At 46.2% G+C, this 19,247-nt stretch overlaps 1 protein-coding gene across 4 annotated transcripts in view; it reads right to left on the bottom strand.

The window, feature by feature from the left end:
• Ide (insulin degrading enzyme) overlaps positions 1–16,177 on the bottom strand; it is a 97,064-nt gene extending 80,887 nt beyond the window's left edge. For 2 of the 4 annotated variants that reach the window (XM_057778072.1, XM_057778074.1), the window contains exon 1: positions 15,683–16,177. In XM_057778072.1, the coding sequence (XP_057634055.1) occupies positions 15,683–15,780 (98 nt within the window). In that variant the 5' untranslated portion in view covers positions 15,781–16,177. Of the gene's footprint in view, positions 1–15,549; positions 15,650–15,682 lie in introns of those variants that run through there. The other 2 variants (XM_057778075.1, XM_057778076.1) reach the window with 2 other exon arrangements.
• Positions 16,178–19,247: the final 3,070 nt, after the last annotated feature.

Below are 19,247 nucleotides of genomic sequence, written 5' to 3'. Positions count from 1 at the left end.
GGCCTGTTTCAGGGGAAAAAACTAGACAGAAACCTCTATGTGGATCTGGACAGACGTCTCATTTGATAAAGTGCTCGCTATGCACGTATGAGGGGTTGAGTTCAGATCCCAAGCATCCACGTGAGGAAACTGGGCATGGTGACATGCACCTAGAGTCCTAGCAGTGGAGAGGCAGAGGAGGTCCCTGGAGCCTGCTGCCCAGCCAGTCTTGGGAAGCGTGTCTCCTCATTCAGGGAGACATCCCACCTCGAAAGGTAAGGTGAAGAGTGATGGAGGAAGGCATCTTATGCTGACTTCCAGCCTCCACACTAGACATGCGCATGTACACACACAAACATGTGCACACATACACATCAAATCTATTCTGAAAGATAAATAAAAGGAACAAAGCAAGGCATGGGTGGCACATTCCTACAATAGCAGCACTCTGGAGGCTGAGACAGGAGGAACATAAATCAGGACCAGGGGCTGAGGAGACTGTTTAGTGGGCAAAGTGCCTGTGTAGACACAAGGACTTGATTCCAAACAAAAACGCCAGGCACGGTGGCACTCATTTATAACCCTGGTGCTGGGGTAAGCAGCAGGACAGGCGGATTCCCAAACTTGCTGGCCAGCCAGTCTAGCTGAATCAGTGAACTCCTGATTAAGTGAGAGACCCCGTCTCCAAAAAAGAAATCAACCTTTGGTCTCCACACAGGCACTCAGGCGGACACACAACAAACAAATAAATAAATAAAATTAATAGTTTCATTTGAAAATGTATTTGAATAGTTTTAAAGTATTTCCCCAAAAGATAACAAAGGGATAAAGTAACGTTTTAACAAAAGCTAGCTAAGATGAACTGTTAAATTGATAAAAGTAAGGCAGGTAGTGGTGACCCACACCTTTAAACCCAGCACTAGGGAGGCAGAGGCGGGGGGATCTCTGAGTTTGAGGACAGCCTAGTCTACAAAGCAAGTTCCAGGACAGCCAGGGTTACACAGAGAAACCCTGTCTCAGAGAAACCACAAACAACAACTAATAAAAGTAAGTATCAGTAAAGAGAGCAATGAACTCCAGATACCGTTTGCTAGCACACAAGGAGAACACTGCTAGCAGCCCCGTGGCAGTCTCTGGGGAGCCGGGAAACCTCCACCGAAACTCAACTGGGGGCAGCTACAAGGCACGTAAACTCCAGAGTCAAGGTCAGAAAAGGTAAGCAAAGACTGTGCAACTATTCCCGTCAAAGGCTAAGAGGATCTACAACAGAAGACAACACTAATTCTGAGCTGAATGTCTTCTTTTAAGATTTTTTTAGTAAATGATGCAACCGGAGCAACCGGTAAATCTGAGACCTGAGGTTCGAGTGGCAGTGGTGTGCAATGTTAATTTTCTCCTTCCTTTTATAGGAGAGGTACAGTGGGGTATTTTCCTGTATGTAGCCACTGTGGACTGATTAAATTAAATGAATTAATATATCTACTACCTCATATTTATATTTTGAGGTAAAAGCATTTGAATTTTACTTTCTTCGCAATTTAGAAACATACAGTATGTTGTTATTATTACTAACCATAGTCGCCATTCTGAAAAACAGAGTTGGAAGACTTATCTCAGGTGGGGGTGTAGCTGGGTGACGACACAGCACTCGACCCTGGGATCATTCTTTAGCACCGCCATGGTGACAATCTTTCAAGACCCTGGCCTTTCTCACAAGCCACCTCTTATTTCTCCTGTTTCCTACTTGACAACATGAATACAGGTTCAGCTTTCCCCAAAGCCTGTGTGCCCTGAAGCATCATATTCTAGGGACTGACTGTTACTGAGCCCGAATTTTACAGGCTGCACAAATCACACAGCCTTGTAAATGTCACCTGGAGCCTCTTCCTCCTTCCTCTATGGACTATGCTTATTCAGAATACACGGATTCTTCCCCGAGTCCCAAAGAAAAACTATCTGCCACTGCACAGGAGCACTGTGAAGGACACAGTGACCTGCTCAAGAGCCAAGAGCCCTCAGACCCAAACTGTGTGGTCGGTGACGTCAGAGACGTGGCATCCCACAGACGCAGGAACTTTCCAACATGCCAAACCTTCACCACACACAGGTCAGGATGAGGCTCTGAGCCAGATAAAATCTAGAAGTAGTAGAAAAGCATCTGGCCAATGAGAGACAACTGTGTGGCTGAGGGGCCAGCACCGAAAGGATAACTGTGTCTCAACTCTTCCCATGACCAAGAACCTGGTGAACACGCCTAGAAATTTTCCAGTACATGATACGTGTGGCTCATACTTATGTCCCAGTACTGGGAAGGCTGAGGCAGAAAACTTCAGGCTTGAAAGTCAGCCTGGGCTACATAGTAAGTACAAGTAACTACATAGGAAGACTGATTTATTAAAACTAAATAAACAGACAAATAAATAGAATATAATAAAAATCTTCTAATTCAGAGCACCCAGAACTGAAACAACCCAGCATAGAGCAACCCAGGACTCTAGACAGACACATGACAAATACTCAGTGGACACCTATATGTGCTAAGCACTGTGCTAGGTACCGGGAATAAACTAGAGGCAACCCTTGCTCCTCCAGAGCTCCTGCCCCAAACAGAAAACATGTCCCCAAACCAAGTATCCTACAAGCTGGGCAAGCACAGTACTCATGGCAGGACCCTGGGCTGGAAGTATTCCTTAAAAACACCCGGCTACGGGACTACCTAACAGCATGAGAAACAGAAAGGCCTCACTCTCTCTCCCTCCCTCCTCCCTCTCTAGTTTGCTTTGAGACATGGCCTCATGTAGGCCAGGCTGGTCCACCTCCAACTCCTAACCCTTCTTCCTCCACCTCCTAATTGCTAGGGATTACTGGCCTGAGTCACCACACCCAGCAACCTTTTCTCATTATTACTAATACACAATACGAATGGGTTTTTACTTCTACCCCACCCACTCCTGCTCTCCCCCTTCTTTTCCCTAGTTTTCTCTCTCCACTAGCTTCTTCCTTAAGCCCTAACAGACACCTTTATTCTCCTTGTATTTGCTTAGGTAGGCCTGCTTTTTCCCAGATATCTGATTTTCCCACATAATACCTCATTTTTTTGTTTTTCAGAATAATTGTGTCAGACCCCACAAAACTTGGCTTCTATCCCTTACTGTTTGCTGATGGCCAATAAAATGGCCTTTTATCTTTTCTCAAAATCCCATTTCTCCTCAAAACCTTTTTGACTGAGTACATCTAACCATTCAGCTTCTGACATCATCTTCCATTCTCTGAACTCCCACACTCTCCAGATTTGTTTCCCCTGTATCTCTAAATGCCAGCATTTCACGAGGTCATGTAGCATCTACATCTCTACATAAATATTTTCCGTACAGCCACGTGTGTCCATATGCTCAACTCTACATTCAACCTAAGAAATCAGCTTAGACATTCTAACCAAAGTCCAGGCATATTAAAGGCATATTAAACGTCTCTAGCAAGCCTCCCCTGACTAGCGATTCCTTCAGACTCAGCGCCACTTGGCATATCCTTTCTAAGCCTACCTCCCCATCTGACTTCCCCATCTCCACTAGAGATGTCAAGCTGCCTTCAGGGAAATGATGGGATAAGAGCTAATCCCTAAGGTTCCTGAATGAGCCCACGTGAATTCATGTCTGGCTGAGCCACTTATTGGGTATCAATGAACAGTTTAATCCCTCTGAGTAGCAAGCTGAGAGTGGGGGTGCACACCTTTAACCTCAGCACTTGGGAGGCAGAGGCAGGTGGATCTCTGAGTTTGAGGCCAGCCTGGTCTACAGAGTGAGTACTGGGACAGCCAGGGCTGCCTGGAGAACCCCTGTGGGTGTGGAAGAGAAGGTGGGCAACGAAAACAAAACCATTTCCAAGAACAGCAAGAGCCTCGCAACTGGATCTATTTCGCTTATATCTGGGGTCATCCATTTCTGATCCTTAAGCAGCAGAGGGAATTTAAGAGGCCTCTGCAGTAGCTCGGAACTCACCAACCTAACTTTGACCTTCTAACTGCACCCTTCCCCCACTACATCTGTATGAACTAGACCCTCATTTTATTTCCCTTCCTATGTGATTAAGGACTGTTCAGTCCCGTCCACTATCCTGAGAAGCCCCGTGTCATCCAACCTCCTGAAGGCAAAGCCAGCTCTGCAGTGCCCACGAGACTGTGCCACTGTGTCCCACTACAGTACCCGACCAGCCTGTTCTCTTGGCATGCCTTGGGGAAACCAACCACCTGCCAGACAGGACCAACATCCCACCTGGACGGCCTTCTTCCCACAGTCTGCAGCTCAATCTCTCGTGTCTTCTCCACTCTGACCGTCCCTCCTAGTCTAGGCTCACGCAGCTCTCACCTTAAAGTCATCAATTCTAAGACCCTGGGCTCCGCCCCACACGCCCAATCAGTTATTATAGGCTGCTGAATAATTCGAGAGTATCTAACAAGTCCCCTTGTCCCTGTCATTTACACTTCTGAGTATGGGGGGGCGGGTTATCAAGTATCTAGTTAGCCCACACCAGCCTAGAATTCCTGGACTCAAGTCGCCCTCATACCTCATCCATCAAAGCAGCTGGGACTGTAGGCCTGTGCCACTGCACCTAACCCATTCACACTCATCCACCCCTGACCCCACCCTACCCAGTGCCAGGAATCGAACCCACAGCCTCTCACATGACAGGCAAGCCCTTCACCAACTAGGGCACATTCCTAGCCTCTATTTGCACTACTTTGATGTCTACTTAAATTTCTACTTGAATTTCAAATTGTGTTTCTAAAAACCAAAGAGACTAATCACCTAAAAACATAGCTTTCATGCCATGTCATCACTGAAAGAGATGCATTTTAACTTCCTATGGGATAAAAATCTCATCTCTCAATGACGAGTTTTCCTACTTCTTTTAGCCTTTGCTAATCCCGTGTCTTCTGTGTGTAAGTCTACCAACTATACCCCATTCATCCAAATTTTCTGGGTTTTTTTTTGTTTTTGTTTTTGTTTTTTTTTTTCGAGACAGGGTTTCTCTGTGGTTTTGGAGCCTGTCCTGGAGCTAGCTCTTGTAGACCAGGCTGGTCTCGAACTCACAGAGATCCACCTGCCTCTGCCTCCCAAGTGCTGGGATTAAAGGCGTGCACCACCACCGCCCGGCAATTTTCTAATTTGTTAAATCCTATGTTCTCAGTGGAACCCTTCCTGAGCACTTTCAGCAGAGGTAAGCAGTGCAAATGAGTTAGGCAAAAGTGAGCCAAGGACGTGACTACAAAAGAAAGAGAGTATTCCAAAAAAGATCAGAGAGGTGGGGACAGGCCAGATTCCACAGGCTCTTCTTGGACATTGTTGAGATGATAGAAGATGTCTTTAAATATCAGTAAATGGCAGAGCAACTGAAAGATTTTTATAACAAATAAATAAAATGACTTAGATTTCAAAAGATGACGCTATAGCAGATGGCAAGATTATGTACAGAGAACCAAGTTCAGACATAATGGAATTGGCGAAGAGGCTATTCTGTTCATTTGAATGACACAGAATACTACAGATGAGGACAGCAGAGGGAAGTGACCAGAAGCGGGATGCATATAATAGGTGGATAAAGGATTAAAGAAAGAAGTTAGGGGGTGCGAGAGAGATGGCTCAGAAGTTAAAGAGCACTGGCTACTCTTTCAGAGGTCCTGAGTTCAATTCCCAGCAACCACATGGTGGTTCACAACAATCTATAATGAGATCTGGTGCCCTCTTTTGGTGAGTAGGCATACATGCAGTCAGACTACTCTATATATGATAAATTAGTTAATTAAAAAAGAAAAATCAAAGATGGCTAAATTATTAGCTTAAACAAGTTGAAGAAGGCAAGGATGCAATCAGTGATAGAGTACATGCCTACCATGTCAGGGTCCTAGATCTAATTTCTAGCATTGCAAGAAAATAAACAAACAAACAAAAAAAAGCCCTTACTTTTTAAATAAAATACAAAAACAGGGCTGGGACAATAGCTCAGTGGGTAAAATGCTTTCGGTGCAAACATGAGGACTTGAGCTCAAATCCTGAGCGATGGAGGACAGAGTCAGAAGAATCCCAGGAAGTTCATGAGCATGAGCTAGTCTGGAATACATGATGGCAAACAATGGAAAAGATTCTGTCTCAAACATGGCAAAGACGGGCACATATCCACATATCCACTATGGCAAATGTGCATGTTAAAAGGACTAAAAGAACAGACTTTGTTGGGAGGAGACCAGGGCTGGGGCTGCAGGAGAGCAGAAAGAGACAGGGCAGGGGTAGGAGAAAGGGCTTGGCGGTAGAGGGCAGTCTCGGCGCTTGTCTAGCATACACGAGGCCCTGGGTTCGACACTGGAGAAAGTTATCTAGATAGCTTTTGGACATGTTAAGTTTAAAATACACATTGAGAGGCTGGAGAGATGGCTCAGCAGTTAAGAGCACTGGCTGTTCTTTCAGAGGACCTGAGTTCAATTCCCTGTTCCCACATGGCAGCATATAACTGTTCATACCTCCAGTCTCAGGGGATCTGACACCCTTTTCTGGACATGTGGGCACCAGGCATGGTCACATGCACATGGTGTGCAGACATCCCTACATATAAATAAAATTACACATACATACACACATATTGAACATATGAAGAACGTGCTGAGTAGGAAGTTTAATACCTAAGGCTGAGCACAGGTCTGAGTAGCAAAGGCATAGCTCTTAGAATGTCTGTAATGACGGACAGGTTTGCATTAGCAATGTCCCATACAGAATCCATGCACTCAAATGTGCCTTGATATGCTCCTGGGGTGACTGGGAATTTAAATCGATACATGTGGCTACACACAGTGTCCTCTGACCACCAAGTGAGCACCCTCACACTTGTGCTCCCCTCCCATACACAACATACAATAAATGACTTTTACAAGGCAAGATTGAGTCCCAAAAAGGAAACAGGAAAGGGTATTCCAGAACTGGAAATGAATAAGTTATATATAATAAACAACCAACTGGTTAAGTATACCTAAAGAATAGAGATGTAGCTCTGTTGGTAATATGCTTGTCTATCACGTATGAAGTCCTAGGTTCAATCCCATGTAACCAAGTATATGTGGGTTCAACCCCACATAGCCGAGTATATGTGGGTTCAACCCCACGTAGCCGAGTATATGTGGGTTCAACCCCACGTAGCCAAGTATATGTGGGTTCAACCCCATGTAGCCAAGTATATGTGGGTTCAATCAAACATGAACCGAGTATATGTGGGTCAATCAAACATAAACCGAGCATGGTAGCTCATGCACATGTGTAAATCTGTAAATGTGTAATCTCGGGAGATGGAGATCAGAAGTTCAAAATCATCCTCAACTACATAGAGTTTGAGGATAGCTTGGGATACATGAGACCCTGTCTCAAAAAAAACAAGCAACAAAAAGCCCACAACAATGTGTGAGCTTGCGCTGGGCATGGTGGTTCACACCTGCAGTCCTGGGAACTAGGAAGGACAACTGCCAGTGTGTAGTCAACCCGTGCGACGTGGCAAGATACTCACTCAAGGAGAAAAAAAAGGAAGAAAAAGTAGTTTGGACTTGAGTTGGCCATCGTGACACATGCCCAAGATTCTAGCACTCTAGAGGCTGAGGCAGGAAGATCTCCAGTTCGATGCCAGCCCTTGAGCCACAGAGCACAAGTGAATTAGTACAGAACCGCTGACTGGATCTAAACAACACAATAGTGCAGGGCTAGTGGCACAGTAACGGGATTAATCTGACAATGCCAGGAGTTACTGAGATCTGACTTACACATCTGAAAGACGCATCTACTCTGGAGACCGCACAGACTGGTTTATTAGAAAGAGTGGTTATGAAGACGGGAAGCAGAAACTCCCTGGGCCTGCAGTCCTCTTACCAGCCGTCTATCACCGCCTGTGTGTCAGGTAAAACCTTTGCCAGTCACTGGCTTCCACCAACCCGAAAGCTAAGGATATGGTGAGAAAGTGCCAGAAGCCTACAGAAAGATTTCTCAATTTGTTGTGGCCAGTCTGCCTGATACCTCAATGCATTGGCGACCTGTACAGATCTGTGCCTTTCTTCTGCTGTGATTATAAAATTTCATGTAAGCCAGGAGTGGTGGCTTAGACCTATCATCTCTCTAGCATGGGAGGTTGAGAAGGAGGCCCACTATGAATCTGAGACCAGACTAAGCTACATAGTCAACTCTAGGCCCCACTGAGGTATACAATTAGACAATGTCTCAAAAAAGTAATCCATTTTTTGTGTGTTAACAAAAATTTTTTTAATGCAGACAGACTTTTAATGGACAAAAAAGATGGTTAAGGCAGCTTTTTACAAATTTATCAAATTTTATCTTTTGAGTGTGTGCAATTTATGGTATGTCAATTAAAGCTCAATAAAATCTCTCCCTCCCACCAGACAGGGTTTCTCTGTAGCTTTGAAGCCTGTTCTGGAACTAGCTCTTGTAGGGCTGGCCTCAAACTCACAGAGATCGGCCTGCCTCTGCCTCCAGAGTGCTGGGATTAAAGGTGTGTGCCACCACTGCCTTCCTAATAAAATCTTTTTTAAAAAGACAAAAAAAAAAAAAATAGACAAAGAAGAGAAGCAGTTCCTCAGAGAAAAGTTTTTTATTTAATTAATCGATTTATTTAGAGACAGGGTATCACTTATATCTCAGGCTACCCTCAAATATCCCATTCTCTTACCTCTGTCTCTCAGGCACTGAGATTACAGACATGCCACCACAACACAGTGGCTTACAACCACCTGTGTTTCCAACTCCAAGGGGATCCAACATCCTTTTATGGCCTCCAAAAGCACTGTGCTCACATGTACATACACACATATACACAAATAATTAAAAATAAAAACACCAGGTATGGTGGCAGCACTTGGGAGCCAAAGGCAGGAGGCTCTCTGTAAATTCAAGGTCAGCCTGGTCAAGAGAGTGAGTTCTAGGACAGTCAGAGCTACACCAAGAGATGGGGGGGGGGGGCGGCGATACTTTAAAAAAAAAAATGAATTTTATGGGGTCAGCTAGATAGCTCAGAACCTAAAGCTATGAGTTCTGTTTCTGGAACCCCTACCTACAGAAGCAGGAAGGAAAGATCAACTCCACATATCTGTCCTCTGACTTCCACATATACATAAAAATTTTAAAAGAATTTTATGAGTTCTACTTTGAAAATAAGGAAAAAGATGTGTGTTAAGTTGGGAGATACCAATGTAGGTGCTGGGAATTGAAACCAGGTTCTCTGAAAGAGCAGTCAGTGCTCTTAACCACTGAGCCATCTCTCTAACCCCCAGAGTTGTGATTTTAAGAAAAAAGAAAGAAAAAAAATTTAAATACTTTTTAAAATAAACTGGAAGAATCAACAAAGAATAAAAGTGGAGATGTTTAATAAAATACCAGGAGCAAAGGAATATAATTTCCATTATTTATGACCAAAAGCTCCTTGGGGACAGGATTTATGACCGATTATCTCTGCAACCCTCACAATGCTGAGCAGAGTGGGCAATCAAAACAATGTAGAAGCCGGGCGGTGGTGGCGCATGCCTTTAATCCCAGCACTTGGGAGGCAGAGGCAGGCGGATCTCTGTGAGTTCGAGACCAGCCTGGTCTACAATAGCTAGTTCCAGGACAGGCTCCAAAACCACAGAGAAACCCTGTCTCGAAAAACCAAAAAAAAAACAATGTAGATACTCAATTAATGAGTACAAATAATGGGCCAACAATGCGAGATGTCCTTCTGTAGATGTGCTGCTTTTATTGGTTGATGAATAAAGCTGTTTCAACCAATGGCTTAGCAGAGTAGAGTCAGGCAGGAAATCCAAACAGGGATAGACAGAGTGAATAGGCGGAGTCAAGCAGATGCCAGTTAGCCACTGAGGAAGCCAGACAAGTAGAAAATGAGGTAACACCACAGCCACGTGGGTTAATTTAAGATTTAAGAGCTAGCTAGGAATACGTCTGAGCCATTGACCAAACAGTGACGTAATTAATATAGTTTCTGTGTGATTATTTGGGTCTGGGTAGTCAGAAACGGAAGCACAGTCTCCATCTACAATGAAGATGTTTAATAAAATAACAGAAGCAAAGAAATATAATTATCCATTATTTATGACTGAAAGCTCCTTGGGGACAGAATTTATGACAATGCTGAGCATAGTGGACAACCAAAATAATATAGATACTTAATTAATGGGCACAAATAATGGCCAAACCAGCAGAAAACAATAAGGACAGACTGAAAGCAACCCAACTGATGGTCCTACTCAGGGTTCCAGAGCCCAACATACCTAACGCTATGGAAAGAAAGTGTCCTAGCCTTGGCTGTCTGGCTGAAAGATAGGCCGATTCTCTGGGCGGGTGTCTAGGAAATCTACAATACAAGCAGTAAAATATAAAGGAAAGCAATTTTTATGAAACTCATACAAAGACTCCCCACTCCTACCCCACACTCTGGTGAGATTGCTATGTACCCTAACTTTAAGGTAGATAGACAGAATATAGCTTTTTATTTTGCAGGCTGATGTGGAAGATACTCAAGGACACCTGGTCTTTTTAGACTATTAAAAGGCATTTGCTTGTCTAAAAGTGGTTTAAAAGCCTGAATTGTTTCCCAAGGCTTTGTGTGCTACAGGCAAAGACTTTACCACTGACTGACTTTACCCTACTCGTCTCGCGAGTCCTAAGAGGTCTGAACAGCTTCCCAAGCATGTGGAACAGAGAAACAGAGCACAGTCGACAGGCAGGCTGACTGGAGTCCTGTCCCAAGTGGCTGCCAAGGATGGAGTATTCTAGGTCCCCAACAGTTAAGATAATTCCACCGCCCCTATATTCACTACAGTTGTTCAAAGAACTGCTTTTTATTTACTCGTTTTTATTTGTTTTGTAATAAAATTTGTAAGAAGCTTACATGGTTTATTTTGTGTGCGTGTGGGGGGGGGTGTGTGGGTGTGAGATCATGCACTTGTGTGGAGGGCAGAGGGCAACTCACAGGACTTAGATCTCTCCTTCTACCATGTGGGTTCTGGAGACCAAACTCATGTCAGGCTTGGCAATGAGCACCCTTACCCACTTAGCCATCTCACTGGACTTCTTTCACACTCCTTTGTTGAGAGGTTAGACCAGGAAACAAATGCCCAAACACTGGCAAAGGCATTACAACCAGACAGGCTGTAACAGGCTCTCACCTGTTCTTCCAGGTGACGAACTCTGTTCTGGCATTTTTCTGGCTATGCACAGTAAAACATGTCCTGGAAATCCGAATGTGGAAATAAAATGCTGGCTCAGTGGTTAAGAGCACTGGCTGCTCTTCCGGAGGACCCAGTCCCAGCACCCACATGGTAGCTCACAATCATCTGCAGCAATGCCAGTTCTAGGGGATCTGATGCCCTCTTCTGACCCCAGTACCAGGCATACATGTTAGACACATACATACATACATATCGGTAAAATACTCATACGCATATAGGAACATTTTTAAATAAAGATTGACATATGGCAGCTTCCTAAAACTATGCCCTTTGATTCGATCTGACTTTTCCAAAGCTTCAGTCACTCCTTTTCATGTATAGCTTTTCTGAATAGTTGACTTGATTCAGTAAGTAGTGTTGAGCCTTCTGAATTTCCTTCTCTGACATCCTTGAAGCTCTGATTCATCAATGCCCTGGACTTCATCAATGAAAGACAGCAGCAGGAAAAGAAAGTCTAACTACAAGTAAAATACATAAAGGCTGGGCACAGTGGTGGATGCCTATCTTTAACCACTTTGGAGGGAGAGGTAAGAAAAAATAGCCTGGACTACAAGAGGCCTTGTCTCAAAAAATAGATCGAGGGTTGGCAAGATGGCTCTGCAGTTAAGAGTACTTGCTACTCTTCCAAAGGACTGGAATTCAGTGTCTGGCAGCTCACAAACTACCTGCTTATAACTCGAGCTTTAAAGGATCGGACCCCTCCTTTGGCATCCACAAACGCAGGCATTCACTTATATTTACACAGAGAGAGAGAGAGAGAGAGAGAGAGAGAGAGAGAGAGAGAGAGAGAGAGAGAGAGAGAGAGAGAGAAGATGGCTCTGCAGTTAAGAGTACTTGCTGCTCTTGCACAGAGCCTGAGTGTTTCCCAGCACCACATGGCAGCTTACAACCATACATAATTCCAGTTCCATGGGATCTGGTGCCCTCTTCTGGCCTCTGTGGGCATAACAAACAGTGCACTTGCCATACAGGCAAAACACTCATACACATAAAATACAAATAAAATGTTTAAAACTAATTAGGACTGGCATAATGTTGCACGCTATATTTATTTTAATTTTCAGTTCATTTATTCACTTTATTGTGTGTGTGCTTTGCCTGCATGTATGTATGCCATCTGGGTGCTTGATGCTCTTGGAGATCCAAAGAGAGCATCAGATCCCCTGGAAAAGGAATTATGGATGGTTGTGAACCATCATATGGTAGTTTGAATGTCCCCAAAGGCTCATAGGAGTGGCACTATTAAGAGGTGTGGCTTTCTGTCTGGGGAGGGGAAGAGGTGTGGCTTTGTTGGAGTAGGTATGGCCCTGTTGGAGAAAGTGTGTCACTGTGGGGGTGGGCTTTGAGGTCTCATACATGCCCAAGCAACACCCAGTACCTCAGTCCACTTCCTGCTGTCTTCTGATCAAGATGTAGCCAGCTCCATGTTTGCCTGCATACTGCCATGCTCCCCGCTATGATAATAATGAAATGAACCTCTGAACTGTAAATTGTCACCTCAATTAAACATTTTCTTAGTAAGAGTTGTTGTGAGCTGGGCAGTGGTGGCCAGCTTTAATCCCAGCACTCAGGAAGCAGAGGCAGGTGGATCTCTGTAAATTCAAGGCCAGCCTGGTCTACTAGAGCTAGTCCAGGACAGGCTCCAAAACTACAGAGAAACCCTGTCTTGAAAAACAAACAACAGCCGGGCGGTGGTGGCGCACGCCTTTAATCCCAGCACTTGGGAGGCAGAGGCAGGCGGATCTCTGTGAGTTCGAGACCAGCCTGGTCTACAGAGCTAGTTCCAGGACAGGCTCCAAAACCACAGAGAAACCCTGTCTCGAAAAACCAAAAAAAAAGAAAAAAGAAAAACAAACAACAACAAAAAGAGTTGCTGTGGTGGGGGCTGGAGAGATGGCTCAGAGGTGAAGAGCACTGGCAGCTGCAGCTGGGCGGTGGTGGCGCATGCCTTTAATCCCAGCGCTTGGGAGGCGAGGCAGGTGAATCTCTGAGTTTGAGGCCAGCTTGGTTCCAGGACAGTTCCAGGGCTACACAGAGAAACCCTGTCTTGAAAAACCATAAAAGTAAATAAATAAATAAAACTTAAAGTAGATGTTCCCTTTAAAACTACAAATTTTAGCTCAGCATCGGTGAGCATGCCTATAACCCCAGAAGTACAAAGATCACAAATCTGAGGCAAGCCCGGTTTATGTAAAAGTTCCAAGTCCCACACCAGTCAGGGCTTTGTAATAAGACCTTGTCTCACAAGCACAAACAAGGCTGCGAAGGAACTCATTTGGTGGACCCAACAATCCCTAGTTCCTTCATTCCATACCACTGTATAAACCAGGTACAGTGGTACACCCAGGTAATTCTAGGAGATGGAAGGAGGAGAATCCAGATCTGTTATCCTTGGCTAGGTAGGAAGTTCAGGCTACCTTGGACTATGTGAGGTCCTGTCTTTATTTTAAAAATAAATAAATAAATAAATCTGAAAGTTGTCTATAATCCCAGCACTCAAGAGGTTCAGACAAGATTTTAAAAAAAAAAAAGAGTCTGAACTATATAACAATTTGTCTTTTAAACACTTTTTTTTTTTTTTTTAAATTCTAGAAGCCATGTATAGCAGCAGTACACGCCCCTAATTCCGGAACTTGGGAAGCTACAGAGGTACAAACCCTATGCTTATCGCACCCGCTTCTCTCTCCCAGAGATTGTTTTTCCACACTGTAAAGGATTTTATAGTGTAGTGGGAAATGGAGGGAGGAAAAACAAGTTCCATAAATTCCTCATCGCCACTAGTCCCGCCTAATAACGCTGCTGCCTTCACAGTCGGGGCCGGAAAGACTAGGCCCGGCAGGCATCGTTCTCTGCCTCCGGTCGCACGCCCTTTCATCACACACAGATCTTTGCATCAAATTTCCTAAATTCCCAGTTCCATCAGATCACACCCCACCCTGTCAGCTTCTGGGGGGAGAGGAGTACTGGGGATTGAACCCAGCCCCCCCTCTCCCCCGGTACACAGTAAGACAAGCAAGAACCCATTGGGCTATATCCCTAGCCCTGCTGATTTTTTTTTTTAAAAGAGCATCTCCCTAGGTTGCCGAGGCTGACCTAGAACTCCCTCTGCAGGTCCTGAATTACAATCGTTTTGCCTCAACTTCCAAGTAACAGGGATTACTTGTCGTGTACTTCGAAACTCTTAATGAAACCCTAATATTCACTATTATTTAAAGATTCCGGGGACGGGGGGGGGGCATGGGGGGTTTCAAGGCCCAGGGTAGCATTATACGGCATTTGTGCCTTCTTAATTCTCCCAGGGAAATTCCCCAAAGCTTCAACTAATCTATTCACTATCTTCCAAACTACCAGTACACCTGGCCTGGATTACGTCCACACATGCCCAGATTCCATGACTTTCGCCATTGCTTCAAAGATTAGTCCAGACCCCCTAACCCACCTTCTGCCGCTCACTCTGCTCCTGACTGTCCATCGCCAAGCTCATCGCTTGTCAAATGGTTTCAGCCAAAATCAAAGTTGCTTGGAAGGCAGATCACATATGAACACAAAGACCCGCCACAGTGCGCTGCATTCGGCAGGTCAAATATCACTAAAAATCGGGAGGGCTTCAAATAGTGATCTTAGTAGAACTCACTATCTCTCTTGATTCACAGAAAAAGAAAGAAAAGAAAAAAAAGAGAAAAAATACCTTACGCCTTTATTACAAGACTGAAAATTTGTAGTATACACAGAGCCGGGTAAAGCGGAGGGAGTACGCCACTAATTGCAAAAACAAAACAAAACAAAAAACAAAGCGAAAAATAACGTGCATCATAAACCTGGTTTGGCCGTAATCTCTGCAATCGTAAGAGAAATCATTGAACTCCCTCTGAACCTGTCTTGTTTTAGGTGTAAAACAAGGCAGATGCTGTGCGGGATTCCCAAGGTATCTTTCGGCTCCCCAGTCCCCCTGTCTGCTCACGCTCACTCCCGACCAGGCAGGCAAACTTTTACAGCACCCAACGCTCATTGCCCTGGTCCAGGAAACTCGGTCCCCGCGGGGACCGCGCTGCAGGGTGAGAAGCGGTCTCCCACGACTCCCCGGATACCCCCACCTCATGGCACCGGGGCCCGCCTCAGGTGGCCGGCCGTTTCGGGAGGACAGCGGGAGTGCGCGGCTCCCAGAGCAGCCGCGCTGCCTCGGACGGCCCCGAGCCCCCATACACTTGTGGCGTCCGCCCAGGGCACCGTCCCCGTCCGCCCTCCCCGCCAGGCCCGACCCTTCCCGGTCCCCGGAGGCGGCCTCGGCGCGGATGTCCACGCACCCGGCGGGCCGAACCGGCGGCGTGAGGGGCGGCGGCGGCGGCGCTAAGTGCTGAATCACCACTTTGCAGCAGCACACAGCACAGCCACGGTGACCCGTGGGCCGCGTGGGGCCCGGGCGCTCGGGGCGCTTACCCACACTGTCGCTTCGCGGGCGGCGGGCGGGCGCCGAGGATGGAGCGCAAGGTGCTGGGCAGCGCGGGGTGCAGCAGCCACGCGAGCCCGTTCCGCATACCCCGGCGCAGCCGCTGCGATCTCCGCGAACGCTTCCTTTTGGCGCTGGGAGCCGGCCCTGCGCATTGCGCATGCCCAGTCCACCGCGCCGCGCCGCCTCTAGGGAGCCGGGGACCGGCCTCCGCACCGGGTTTTACGCGGAGCCGGGCGGGAGGGGACGGCCGCTGCCTGGGCCCCGGCTGGCTGGCAGGTGGGTGGCGGTTCTGGCCCCGAGCGTCGGAGGCCCCGCGGCTATCCCTTTGTAGGCCAGCAAGGTCCCAGCCGGGCTCCACCCTGCGCGCCGCTGAGGCCGAGGGTTGCCTGGCTGTGGCGTGGGGAGGGCGCACACGGCGGGATGTCCCCAGGCAGGATCGCGGCCCAGCAGGTGTTGGAACGAAGTCCTCCCCAGGCGGCTGCCCCTCCGAAACGTATCCGCTGCGGAAGCGGGGCCCGCGGGCTCCCTCTAGAGCGCGGAAGGAACGTGGACTGCGGAAGCACGCGTGGGACCTGTCGGGCTAGGGAGTAAGGACAATTCAGATCTTGGGGTATCCCCGAGCCCAGGCAGGCCTCAGCAAAACAAGGCGTCTGTAGACGTTCAGACCCAGATGAAGAAACTTGTCTTTGAGACAGGGTCTCACATCGCTAGGCGGGCCTCTCTCCAGTTTACTGTGTGGTGGAGGATGACCTTGAGCGACCGTCCTCCCAAAAGGTGGGAATTCCGGTGCACCACGCACCAACCCAGAGCGGGAAACCACTACTACCGACTACTACTGCTTACGCCCGGGGACTTAGGTTATTACTTTCTTTTCTCCTGAAACCGGCTCTCACTATGCAGTCCTAACCGGTCTGGAACTCGCTATGTAAACCAGTCTGACCTCAAAAGGTCATTACTTTTTAAAGACACGACTTTTCTCCCTGATGACTTTGGTACTTTGCGTCCACAGATAGCCTAATAGTGGTTATGAATAGGAATTTCCATTACATTTAACACATACCGGGACGGGTGGTGTGTATCTCCCCAGCTTAACTACTTTCAAGGGTCTGATGTAGTAGATCAAACACTGTAGCCAAACCCAGGGTTCTGACTCCTATTATTGCTACAAATGAAAACAGTGGAAGCAGGTGCTCTCTGAGATACCCTGTGCCATGAAAGACCGTGTGTGGAGGACTATAGATATTGATGGACAAAAAGATTTTGCCAAGACCAGAGTGAGCAACCAGAACGTTTACTTAAATACATTGCAAAGGCTGGGGGTATAGCTTAGTCAGTATAGTACTTCGCTAGCATGCACAAAGCTCTAGGTTGGATCCCTAACACTGCAATAAAGCCTTGTGTGGTGGTCCGTGCCTGTAGTCTAAACCCTTGGGAGGCAGAGACGAGAGGATCGAAAGTTCAAGAAAATCCTTGGCAAAAATAAAATAAAATAAAAAAGAAATAAAAAAAAGAAAATCCTTGGCAATTTACCGAGTTTGAGCCCAGTATACATGAGAACCTGTCACCAAAAATAAAAGGAGAGGATACATACTACAAGGGCTAGCAAGATGACTCTGTGGGTAAAGGTGCTTGCTGTGCCAGCCCGCTGACTCCAGTTCAATCCCTGGGACCCATGTAAAGGTGAAAGGGATAACGGGTTCCACAAAGTTGTCCTCTGAGCTCCATACACATTGTGTGGCACGATAGACACACATGTGCACACAGTATTTTTTTTAAAGGAATGAAAATGCATTGGAAAGACCAGAGCTCCCAGAGACATTATCGATCTCTAAGTAGTCAGCCTCCTGATGTGTGAGCACGCTCCTTAACAGGTAGAATGCGATTCAGTAGTGTCAAGACATCCTAAGACAAAAAGCATCTAGGTCTTATGATTAACTCTTTGGGAGGTAGCAGCCCTGCTGTGAAGCCAGTAGTCTAGCTCTGACCCCATTCTATCCTGAGGCAGGAAGAACCTTTTCTGAGATAAGAGTAACTCTGGGCAGCCTTCTGTCCCAAAATTGTGTCCACATCCCTCTCTCCCACATCTCCAAAGTTAAATATGATCACAGACAAGGCATGATGAAGATTTGTCATCTGAAGTTTCTTCATGACTGGATAGGGGCACTACAGACCCTGCTTGGCATTGAGAGGCTCACAAGAGTGCTGAGGCTCCAAAACCACAGAGAAACCCTGTCTCGAAAAACAAAAAAAAAAAAAAAAAAAAAAAAGAGTGCTGAGTATCTCAAGAACCATTTGGAGCTGGGCGGTGGTGGCGCACGCCTTTAATCCCAGCACTTGGGAGGCAGAGGTAGGTGGATCTCTGTGAGTTCGAGACCAGCCTGGTCTACAAGAGCTAGTTCCAGGACAGGCTCCAAAGCCACAGAGAAACCCTGTCTCGAAAAACCAAAAAAAAAAAAAAAAAAAAAAAAAAAAAAAAAAAAAGAATCATTTGGAGAAGGGAGGAAGTCGCTGTCTAAGAAACTGAAGGTTGTACAGTGGCGTCAGATCAAAAGATCCTCAGCGGATGGGCTGGAGAGATGGCTCAGTGGCTAAGAGCATTGCCTGCTCTTCCAAAGGTCCTGAGTTCAATTCCCAGCAACCACATGGTGGCTCACAACCATCTGTAAAGAGGTCTGGTGCCCTCTTCTGGCCTGCAGACATGCACACAGACAGAATATTGTATACATAATAAATAAATAAATAAATATTAAAAAAAAAAAAAGATCCTCAGCAGTGGCAGACAGGCCCTTGGTAATGGTTGATGTCACTGAACAAGCACCATCAGGAACAGATAGGCCAATAATCAGGACAATACAATACTACCAAAAGGTTTGTAAGCAGGGGCCAAAGGCACAAAGCAAACTTTAAACAAGAAAGGCCTGGGGTTAGCTTAATTGCTGTGTATAAGGCCCTGGGTTTGAGTATTAGCACTACAGAAAACTGGGTGTGGTAGCAATTGCAGGTAATTCTACAACTCAGAAGGCAAAGGCAGGAGGATCAAATGTTCAAGTTCACTCTTGACTACTACACACCAGTCTGAAGTCAGCCTGGAATACCTGAGATTCTGTCTCTGGTGGGTGGATGGATGGATGGATGGACGGACAGACGGACAGTGGTGGATAAAAAGGAAGGAAATAAAGAGGCTGTGGTTGCTAAGAAAGTCCAGCCCATCTGGAGAAGCTACCTAGGAGTCTAGGCCCCCAATCTGGGGGTGGAGGGTCTAGAGTACATTTTTTATAGATTTTATTTTTATGTTTCATTGTGTATATGGAGGAGAGGGTGTTTGTAATGAGTGCAGGTGCATTTGGAGGTCAGAGCTGTCAGAGTTATAGACAGCTGGGAGCCATCTCATGTGAATGCTGGGAGCCAAACGCAGGTCCTCTGCAAGAGCAGTATACTTTTTTTTTTTTTTTTTTTTTTTGGTTTTTGGTTTTTTCAAGACAGGGTTTCTCTGTGGTTTTGGAGCCTGTCCTGGAACTAGCTCTTGTAGACCAGGCTGGTCTCGAACTCACA

Source organism: Chionomys nivalis, chromosome 8 (assembly GCF_950005125.1).
Source record: "Chionomys nivalis chromosome 8, mChiNiv1.1, whole genome shotgun sequence".
In the NCBI taxonomy this organism is placed as follows: Eukaryota; Metazoa; Chordata; class Mammalia; order Rodentia; family Cricetidae; genus Chionomys; species Chionomys nivalis.
This window is presented reverse-complemented; position numbering and strand designations above follow the sequence as displayed.